The 11,922-nt window shown below is 32.4% G+C and overlaps 1 protein-coding gene and 1 pseudogene across 3 annotated transcripts in view; both read right to left on the bottom strand.

Annotated features, from left to right (window-relative positions):
* Positions 1–410: 410 nt before the first annotated feature.
* LOC145293088 (SAM pointed domain-containing Ets transcription factor-like) overlaps positions 411–11,922 on the bottom strand; it is a 34,791-nt gene continuing 23,279 nt past the window's right edge. For 2 of the 3 annotated variants that reach the window (XM_080139451.1, XM_080139449.1), the window contains 2 exons: positions 4,495–4,737; positions 411–1,863 (listed from right to left, as the gene is read on the bottom strand). In XM_080139451.1, the coding sequence (XP_079995577.1) occupies positions 1,562–1,863; positions 4,495–4,737 (545 nt within the window). In that variant the 3' untranslated portion in view covers positions 411–1,561. The remainder of the gene's footprint in view (positions 1,864–4,494; positions 4,738–11,922) is intronic. The other variant, XM_080139452.1, reaches the window with a different exon arrangement.
* On the bottom strand, positions 11,246–11,362 carry LOC145293436 (5S ribosomal RNA; annotated as a pseudogene).

The raw sequence follows: 11,922 nt of genomic DNA, 5'->3' as shown, positions 1-11,922 counted from the left end.
TAAAAGTTTGAAGGGCATATAAAATGGATATGGATATAAAACTAACATCAAATGTCGCTTGTTGTTTGTTGTTTGTCGCTTGTCCTGCTTGGTTTTAGAAACATAAACTCAGAAATTGGCAAGCATCTCGCTCGATTCTGCACGTAGTCTCGCCAAATTTAGATCCATATCCTCTGTAACAACAATATTCAGCACTCTTTCTTTAGAAATATACTCACGTCAGAATTGAACAAGGTCACAGAGGTTGGTGTATTTTCTGTAGACGTCAAGTCGGCGTTTTGCCAATCAAATTTCCGACACCTTAAACACTAGGTGCAGATAAAAGTTAAAACCAGTACACTCTACAAACGTATTAAACACTTTTGTTTGTAATATTAATTAAAAAAGAGAAATTTAATAAAAAAAAAACATTTTGTTGATAACACCTTTAGACAAAGGAATATTTTAATATAAGTTTCATTTTTGAAACGCTACATTTTCCATTGCTGCTCCTACTGATAAAATGATTCATTGATTTTAAGCTACCGGTTAAACTAAAATCTAGAAATCACTTTACATTGTATTTTTTTTTTTTTTACGTTCCTGAAAATATGTTTTTTTTATGGTCATCCGAAAAATTAAATTATATTCAGTGATTTTGAAAGGATCGGTAAAAATTTTGAAATCGTCCCATCAATAATATGTATATATATCAAGAGACGTCGAAATTTAAAACATTTTTGGGAGATAAGCTTAAAAACTAGGTATAGTTAAAAAAGAAAAAAAAGAAAATGGTGGTTTTGATGAATTGTCCATCTGAACAACATGGACAGCAATATCCAGGGCAAAAAAAAAAAAAAATAAAATAAAATAAACTCTTTGATTATTTTCTATATGGAATTTCAGCCAGATTTGACTAATAAAATATGATTGTATTAGAATTTGATCAAAAAAACAGTTTTAGTTTACAATTTTGTATTTTCAGGAGTGAATTAGTTTTGAGATCAAGTATAACTCCTGATATTGCTCAAATTAAAACCAATTTTGTTAAACTGATAAAATCAAAAGCGAAATGGCTCTGGGGCTTTATCCTTAAGATTTTTGTAAATTTCTTTAATGGAGGGTTATTTTTTAAATGAAATAAAAACTAACAATGGGACAGAAAAAAAAAAAAATAAATTGAGCAAATTCTGGAATGTGTGGCACAATTTTTGATGGGCTTGAAGATAAACAATCTTTAGAAATTGTTATATATATACAATTCCAAATTGGAAGTATGATGAAAGAAAGTCAGATTTAAGCCAATTCTGCTTTTCTTCCAACAAAATAGAGAAATTTGTCAATGGAACTGTCCATCACGTCAAATTCTCTTCCTGCAATGCAGTTCACACCTGCCCTAGATTTGCTGTCCTTAATCTCTTCAAAAATTGTAAAACACTTTTGAAGTGCTTGAACATACAATTTTTTTTTTGTCACGTATTCAATAAGTCATTTTACAAGAACAGCAAAAAAAAAGACTTGTGTGGTCGAGACAAATAAGCCAATTCCCTCATCAAAAGATGACGTGCAGCAGAGAAATGTTTTAGAGATAACGGGAACCAAATTGGTAAACAAGCCGTTTGGAAGCAAGTGTTTTCTTGATGATTCCTTTCTTGTAATATTGGCGCAGAGATCGGCTGAGTTTGTCATAGTTCATAGCGGGTCGGTTTTTGCGTTGGCCCCACAACTTAGCAACATGTGCAGAATCTTCAATTTTGAAGATGCCGTCCTTATTGTTGAGCCAACGGATGCAGTTATTGTGTCGGTCTGCTTCTCCAAGCAATTCTTTCAAAAATTGCCAAAGATGGATGTTCTGTTTGTGGCGAACAGTTTTCGGCTCTGGATCTGGAAGAACAAAAATAAAAATAGAGTTAAGACAAATAAAAGCAAATTAAGATGGTGTTATATATATATATATATATATATATATATATATATATATATATATATATATATATATATATGAGAGAGAGAGAGAGAGAGAGAGAGAGAGAGAGAGAGAGAGACGGTATCCATGTTGGAGGAAGAGGCTCGCATGTAACTTCTGACTAGAACTGTATTGTAAAATCAAAATATTTAATTCGGCCATCATAAACATACACATGGCCAATGTTCTTATTTCAAAGACAGGAGTTGATCTGAACTCTGTATTTTATTTTGTAGATTGAAATTTACATAGAACTTTATAACATTGAGGAATATTATAAAACATGACACTGCACTAAAGACAGGTTTCTCGCGTCATAACAATTTGTTAACGTTAACACTTCGCGGCATATAACGTTACGTCATGCTCTCTCGGTGACCTTACACAAGCAAAGATAAATAGAACTCCTTACGACATTTCTGAATGTTTGAGATAAGGATTGCTTATTCGCACTATTCAGAATCTTTGTATTACTGCTCTAATCTTAAGTGTCATTAACACAACGTTTCATCCGATGTAATCTCCAACTATCTTCAAGTGTATCTTGTTGAACTGAAACCTTTCTGCATGGAATCATTTCAGGGTTTGAACAGATCTTCAATATCCATTTTCAAGGACTTTCAGTCTTTTAAGGCTTTTTCCATGCAAAATTCAAATTTTTAAAAATAAAATTTGATATACAGTAGAAACCATGGATACGGCATTAATCCGTTCTTGAGTTGGATGATAAGGTGAAATCGCCGTATAGTGGGGCCTAAGTAAAATTTTATACGTTACATATTAAAAATTAATAACAAAATACAGTACATTATATAATAAACATTGTCAAATATCATTATAAATAAACCCGGTAAGGCAGGCAAATACCGTAACCAGGTGCTGGAAAAACATTGTATCCCGGAGTTCTACTGTATAAACAATGATGTAATAAATTAAAGTAAACTTAATTGACATTTACATTCAAAACAATTTGCCTGTCGACAATCATATCTACATTCCCTGTAAATATACTTATATTTGGCCAACTAAGAGCTATTAAATGTTATTTTCACCATTGTAGATTGATCTTCGCTGTGTTCGTTTTACTTTAAAATTTGAAATTTCCGGTATAGTGGATACAACAGTAACGTCCCTTTATCACAAAACAACCCGATGTTCTTATATGGAAAATATCAGATAGTTTTGTGATCAAGCGACAAAACTCTTATCCACAATAATACAATGTAATTGCATATCTATATATAAAAGTGAAAGTGTCTGTCTCTGTGTGTGTCTGTGTACATTTCCCTACGCAATAACTGTACATTTTCAGTCTACAGATTCGAAATTTGATATACAGGGTATTGAGATTTGGAAAAATCTTTTTAATCTGTTTTCGACCAGAAATTTTGCTGCTAAGGGATCAAAGTTCGACGTTTTGACTTTTCAGAACTCTGCCAAACTCCTCCGACAATTTTGGGTATAAACACTTGAAATTTTAGATATAGGTTCCTTGGACATGGATCTAACTTAATAACTTGATTTGAGCCCCAAACAATAAATTTTAAGAGGTCGTAATAGGGGACAAAGTTTTTAAAAAATTTGAATTATGCGGTCTCTACCAAATTACTCAGACAATTTCTGGTCTAAACATTTGAAATTTTACATAAAGGGTATTCAGAGATAAGGCAAGCTTTTTAATCAGTTTGGGTCGAAAATTTGAGCTATCAATATATAAATGTATGTATGTATGTATGTTTACATGTCTGTCTAAATCTTTTGACAGAGGCGACGGATTTTCACAAGATCAGTATTGTTTTGAAGCTCGACCCTTCAGACGACAAATACCGAAAAATTGGCTAAAAACATTACTTTATTCACATTCAAATAGACACTTTTCAACAGGGAGGGGTCGCTTTTTTCGCCTATATTTTCGAAAGTCATCCCCTCTTTTCAATTATCTAGCCTTAATTTAAACCTACGTCACTTCCGGTTTTCCCCGTTCTTTTTCCTCCTTCGCGGTACGGGTTTGTGCCTGCATTCCTACTACCATTTTTTTTTTTTTTTTTTTTTGCTCAACACACCTCCAGACACCAGGACAACGCCGGGCACATATGCTAGTATATATATAAACATTAGAACTATAGTGAATTCGAGAGAGCAAGTTAATGCATTGATTGTAGGTGATTAAATGACTTACTGACTCAATAGTTTTCTAACGAATAATGAAAAATATAAAAATTAAATAAGTTTTTTTTTTTTATATATAGTTTTAAAGGTTAAAAAAACTTCCAAGACACACATTTATATATGTAAGTTTTGATCTCGCTATTATATTAGGTTTAATATAATAATCGATAGGGAATTGTCTATACTAATGTAAAAAAGTCATAACATGCAGGAATTAAAATATATTTAACCGTAACTTACGACCAGGCAATACCGGGCGGCCTGTTGGTTATTACTATATTTCGCTTTTGTCTCGCCCTGTTCAAATCCCAAAACTAAGCTTGCGATATTTTATTTCAAAAGTTTATTTTTTTTTTTAAATAAATAAATATAAAACTTACAATCACAATCATAAATGATTTTCTTGTCCATTTCAGATGAAGGACTGGTGCTGACCGAACTGAGACTGTCACTGCTGTCTGAATTAAACTGGTTGGAGTATTGATCTGCCGGCGGTGAAGTATGTTTTAGATAGGTTTTGATTGCAAAGAAGTTCTCCGCTTTTGGAGTTGAAGAGAGTATGTTGTTCTGGAGAGCTAAGGAGTTGTAATCGAACGAATCAGCGTAGTCAACAATTTGAAATTCTGAAATTTTCAAAGAACAACATTATTTTAAAATTTATTTAAATATTTAAATAAAATTTATTTTAAAATTTAAAAATCTAGTAGAAGTCGAATTTTCACGTTTCAAGCTTTTTTTAATCATTTTGGTAATGTTCGTGTTTCATCTGCTGTACTCTCCAGCCTTTTTTTTTTATTTTTTATTTTTTAAGATTCTGGGTAATGATATTTACATTCCACCACTAATCTCCCTCTTAAACAGGATCAAAAAGAGTCCCAAACCTAATAAAATCCGCACTATCTCCTTGCTGCAATGCTTCATCCCTGCGCCTGTTTTACAAGTATTTTAATGGAATTTATTCTGATGAACTCTTAGTACTTGCGCCCCTCGACGTAAATAGCCCGACTAACTCGACAAACAGCAAAATACCAGCCTTTCACTGTATAAATCCTTCAATACCGGAAAGACATCTACCCTAATACAGGGTGTCCAAAAAGTTACTGAAGGGTTGAAAATCTTTCATTTTACCATTAATGCTTATTTTTTTTCTTTATTTCAGATATTTAACAGATTAATATTTTGCGAATTGATAATAGATAAGCATAAGATTGAACAACGTACGGAAGTTGCGAAATTGTTTTACCAAAATCAGGGGTCAATTGTTTTGGCTCAAAGAGCTTATCAAAGAGCAATGTCAAATGGCCACCATGTTCCCCAGACTTGACTAGCCTCGACTTTTTCTTGTGGGGATATCTTAAAGAAAGAGTCTATGCCACCACACCCAAACCCTGCAAAAATTGAAGGAAAACATCAGGAACGAAATAAGGGAGTTAAATCGCAATCCAGAGATTCTGCAATCTGTCATGAATAATGTTTTGGAAAGAGCACAAATGTGCAAAACTGAAAATGGGCAAAATTTAAAAGACATTATTTTTCATAAATAAAGATTGTTTAATTTTTGCAATTTTATTCAAATAAAATTCCAATGTCTTACTCAGATTGTGTTAAAATTACAGAAAAATATCAAAAATAAAGAATTCAAAATCCTTCAGTGGCTTTTTGGACAGCTTGTAGTTTCTTCCCTTAAATTGCTAGAATTTGAAATTCCCACGATTTTTTGCTTCCCAGACTAAATCTGAATATAATGCAAATAAAACTTTTTGCTCCTCAACTCCCTTCAAAGTGGTACCGTGCCTTGTTTGGGGTGAATGAGTAAAAATAAAAATTCTGAGTCATTATTCATTGCAGTAAAGAACTCATTTGTATGCTTTTTAAATATGCCATATAATTTACTTAAGCAAGGATTGAACTCATGACATCAAAAGAGCATTCACTTTAGAACGATTCCTAACCAACGCCTGCATCCACTAAATCACGTATTTGCGCAAAAATAGTAAAAGGTTATCGATGCAGACAATGATTTAACTCTTTCAAGGTTATTGTGTCACTCATTTTGATCATTCGGACGACTGTTCTCATCTTGTGTTATTCACACAACGTTTCAGCCGATGTAACCTCCGACCTTCAAGTGTATCCTGTTGAACTCGGGAATTTTTATGTTAAACTACAATGGAACGCTTTATTTAATCCATGGGGGGTAGCATAATCTCATTCTGTCAACCATGTAGAAGTTCTAAGTAATTTGCAAGTTTATTCTGAGTATGGCCTGCACTAAGGATTGAACCTGAGTGATCACTTACCAGATATTTTATCCGTTATGCCACAGGGCCTTGTGGTGTAGTATGAATTTTGGGAGCCTTAAACCTATTGTTTTTAGATGTACAATCACTATAGATCAATGATTGATACATATTACTATATACATTATATATATATATATATATATATATATATATATTACTTTTAATTTGTTTTTACATAAGCAGAAATGTGCTGCTACACAGTCATGAGCATATTTTGGTTTTATAGTATTTAACACATTACTGCTTGTATAAAAACAAATTAAAAGTATACCCTGCTCTACTTCAGTATTGAGCACTCTTGTATTAACCTCGTTATATTTCATTGGTTACTTTTCCTCTGGAAAATAATCCCAAATTATATATATATATATATATAGGTGCTAATCTAGCAGCATGTATGGCATAATCGCATTGACACACTGGTTCTTGTCAGATCACCGAAGTTAAGCAATGTTGAGCCTGGTTAGTACCAGATGGATGACCATTTGGGAATTGTAGGTGCTGTATGTGCTCTCCGCTTATCTCAGAATTTGTTTTCAGTCATCCTGTACAGAAACTTCACTTGGCACTAGTATTTAATAATGTCGTCTCAAGAGAAGTGTGGTTGAAGATTGTGCACCTCCTGCTATAAAAATTTCACGTGCAAGCAACCCTTCATGGATATCTATAGTCTGTCCAAGACTGAAGGAGCCTGCTAATCTAGCGCCACTGATGAGTTGTGATACAACGAAACAGGACTGTATGTCAATGACTACAAATTATATATATATATATATATATATATATATATATATATTTTTTTTTTTTTTTTTACACGGTGGTCACCACTTATCAAGGCCCGGAAGCCACTCAGGGATAAGGGTTATTGCAAGTACAGTACGTATATAATATGTGTTTATAACTACTCGGGCAGTGATTAAATATAAATAATTAACAAAGTTGTCATTTACATAGCTCAATAGTACAAGACTAGAGCTATAAATATTTTCTTTAAAGATACATTAGAAGGAATAGACACAAACATTTACTCATTTTCAAAAAATGAGTAAACATTTGTGTGCCTTTTAAAGTGGTATCCTTAAAAGAATATATAATGCTTCTATCTTAGGTTGAGCATTTGGGAAGTGATATACAAATTACTATTAGCGTATGAAGCGGTGCTTTTTGTGTAAACAAATTGCTCTTAGCTACTTTGGACAATGTCAAAACATTGGTTATTCACTGCCCGGTTAGCAGCAGCCATACAGCGCAATGGTTAGAAGCTCTGACTGTCGTTTGGGCGATCAGGTTTCGATCCTGGCTTGAGGTAGTTGCTTGTCTAGCCGGACTGATGAGCTGCGAAACAGTACTGTATGTGGATATATATATCTCGTTAGTCAACATTCTAAAACCAGAGGTTGTATTTAATTCTCTCTCATAACATTTTTCTTCATATTTTTATGAAGTAGGTCTTGCACGCACTTCGTTCCCTAAACTTGGAGACAAAGATATATTCCTTGGAGGAAAATAGTTGAAAAGATATTTTTCCTTGGAATATAAAAGGATTTAGTAAGAAAAAAAATGAAATGGAAGTTTTCGAAGTTTGCAGAATCATAAGAAACAAAACTCTTAATGCAGTGTTTATAGGCACCAACTACAAAGAAAATTGAATTTAACCCACACATGTGGAATCAGTCATCTATATATTGATACAATAGCATGTATGTTCTTTTGTGTGTCACGCTTATATCCGGATCGTTTAATTGTTATGTTCATCTATTTCTTGTCATAAATAATTTTGCTAAGAATTCTTCATAAGTTTTGGTTTAGGTTATGGCTGAAGGAACTCAAGTTATGTTTTTTTTTTCCATAAGTTTTTATTTCAGTTTAGATTCAAGCTAATGCACCCAAGTCATATGGATACATCTGTTTATTTTTGAAATTGCAACAAAAAAAAAAAAAAAAAAAATCGATAGAACATTAACTCTATAATAATATATACGAAATCTGAAAGAATTAAAATATCATATTTAAGCGTATTTTACGGCCAGGCTTTGCCGGGTGTTCGTGCTAGCTTAGATAAATACTTTTGCAGTTTTAACAAAAAAGCTACAATAACATCTGAGCATCTCCATTTACATTGAACATCTACAGAATGCCAACATCAATATATTACGAGTCTCCCGTAGAATTTCCACAGGTCCCGCTAGTATATATATATATATATACACACACATAATTAAATAATTTTTTATACCTACGGACACTAGTGTTTCATGCTTACACAATGATCAGTATAGAATGACAATTCCTGCCGGTTGGGAGACTTGAACCCAGCTACAAACCACCCTTGACTCCATTTGCTAAGCCTTTACCTCTGGGCCACCAAACAATTGCCAATATATATATCTTAATTATAAAATTGTTGATCGTCCGGGCGTCCTTGCTTTCTTGAATCTGAATAAGTGTTTAAATACAGTACTTATCTGATGGCTAAATGTTGTGGTTTCGATCTTAGCTAATGGCATCCAAGTCATATTTATTTTTACTTTTGAAACCATTATTATATATATATATTAGGTACAATATAATAATCAATAAAGCATTTGCTCTACAATAATAAATACGAAATCTGAATGAATTAAAATATCATATTTAAGTGTATTTTACAATTGGGCAACCCCAGATGGGACGATTCCAATATTTTTCCGATTCTGATACAATTACCGATTCCGTACTAAATTGCCAATTCTGATACAATTACCGATTCCGATTCTTTATAAATCTCTAAATATTTAACTAGAAAAGTGTTATTTTGTCCTGATTACTGTAAAAACGCATCTTAAATGTGCATATATTTTCTCAAACGTAAAAACACACTTGTGAGGGGGTGATCTAGGGATTTTTGTCTTACTGGAAGTTTAAAACAAACATTTATTATTTTATTATTACTACAAACAATGGAAGATGTTTCTTAAATCAAAATCAAATAAAAAAGATAATTTAAGGAATCGCTTTTGGCATTGAAAAATAGGCTCACATTTTTGCGATTCTGATTCCGATACCCACAAAAGCTCCGATTTTTCCGATTTCTGATTAAGCGTCCCAACACTAATATATACTGTATTTGGGAATATACTCGAACATTATATATATATACACACACACACACACGAACATGTTATTTATTGTAGCTTTATAATAAAAATAAAACTCAAGGTAAAAACACTAGTTTGAATCATCAACATACGAATTGTAAATCATCATCTCAAAAAGGCAGAAACAATTATTGCATCGTATTCACTGACATTCTTAAGATAGGCATGATTATATGTTTTGTCAACTATTAGTAAAATAATAGGATAAACTAAACTGTCAAACCTTGGTAGAGCAACTAGTTTGGTAGATGGAAAACTGAAATAATGTCAGCTCATCAACCAGCATTGGCCTCAATTGACGAGCATGTCCAAACCAGTATCAAATTCCGTGCAGATTCCCAGAGTCTGACAGAAAGATACCAGAGTCTGACAAGATACATCAGAAAAAGGTTGGAGATTACATCGACTGAAACGTTGTTTAATATATAATAAGATGAGATAACAAGATGAGAACAGTAGTTTGAAGAATCCAAATGATACTTAGAAGTCCCCATATCTTGAGGTATAGAGTTCAATCCTGAGCAAAGACAGCAAGTCAGTTTTGCGGTTCCATGAATGAAGCTCACAGTGTCTGAATAATAGACATGAAACTGCGTTCAAAATTCCAAAGTTTGGCACATGGAATCTGAAGAAGGCCAAAGAATAAAAACGGTCGAAACACTGCGATAACATCAAGCAAGATAAAGGAATAGATTATTTAGAAACTAGTACAATACCCGTTCCAGGAGAGGTATAAGCAATTCACATAGCTAGTGGTTAACAGCACAGACTGACGATTTGGATGTTCCAAGTTCGAATCAAGTTCGTTCGACAAAAAAAATCACTTTCACTTATGATGTTGACAACCTTTCATGTCCCCCTCCCGTCAGAAATGTTTGACTAAAATAAAAAAAATATCAGGGAAACCAATGCCAACAATAGAATCGTCGAATTCATATGATGATGCTCAGCATAAGTTATAAATTTTAATGTCTTCTTTCTTTTAGAGGTATAATATGGTTTCTGTGGCAGCCCTCACCAAATGGAAAGTTTACAAAATAAATAAATAAAAGTGTGACAGTATTACTTACCCTGTTGCCTGAAATACATAATCCATTAAGCTAAGTCAATGGTTTAGTTGCTAATTTTTTCTCTAAACTTTATGCCAACAAGGAAACAATGGAGTTTACACACAAACGAAAAAGTCCGCCGTATAGATGTTAACGGAAATAGTCATAGGAATCGATAAGAGCATTTATACGAAAGTTTGAAGGCAATGGATGGAGACGAGGTGGAATTTGGATATTTTCAGGTTGATGTTAAGAGGAATCATGCAAAGATTAAGGAAAAAAGAAAGATTTTTTTTAATGGAAAAAAGTTAAGACGGATAATCGCACATCAACATGTTGATATAACAAATCAGATTTAAACTTTTGACCTTAATTTTACTATTCTAAAATAGAACTAGTTTTCTTATATATATATATATATATATATATATATATATATATATATATATATATATATGTATATATATATAAAGGCTTCCTTCAGTCTTGACAGAATATGGATATCCACTGTAAGGGTACCCGCACGTGGAATCTTTGTGGCAAGAGTTGCGCAATCTCCAACCTCACCTCTCCTAAGTTGACATTGTTAAATACCAGTGGAGGTTCAGGACGACTGGAAACAGTGCCGAGATAAGCGGAAAGCACATACAGCGCCTAGAATTCCCAAACGGTCACCCTTCTGGTACTAGCTAGGCTCAACGTTGCTTAACTTCGGTGATCTGGTGAGAACCGGTGTGTCAACGCGATTATGCCGCACATACCCACACACACATATATATATATATATATATACATACACACACGTGCATACATATTAATATAAACAAATTTACATGGTCGCAACACTGGACATTTTATGTTCAGAAAAATGTTCGATTAAAACCGGAAGTTCTCGTCAGGCGACTTAATAAATGGTTGCTTTCCACAGAAGAAACCAGTTCTCAAAAACATTTGTTCAAAACATTAGCATGTCCAGTGTTGCGACCATGTAAATTTGTTTATATTAATAAAAAATTATATCTTACTCTTTTACTGCACATTCTTAATAACCTCGTCAAAATCATTAGTTATTACTTTTGAATATCTTTAATCTGGTGTGTATATATATATATATATATTATATGTATATATTATATATTATACATAATACATTATATATAATACATATATCATATGTATATATATTATATAATATATATTATATAATATATATAGTATATATAATATAAATAATATATATAATATCTAATATACATAATATATGATAATATATATATATATAATAATGTATATAATATGCATATATAATATAAAAATAA

This window comes from Euprymna scolopes, chromosome 14 (assembly GCF_053919585.1).
Source record: "Euprymna scolopes isolate OS-2025 chromosome 14, ASM5391958v1, whole genome shotgun sequence".
Taxonomy (NCBI): Eukaryota; Metazoa; Mollusca; class Cephalopoda; order Sepiida; family Sepiolidae; genus Euprymna; species Euprymna scolopes.
This window is presented reverse-complemented; position numbering and strand designations above follow the sequence as displayed.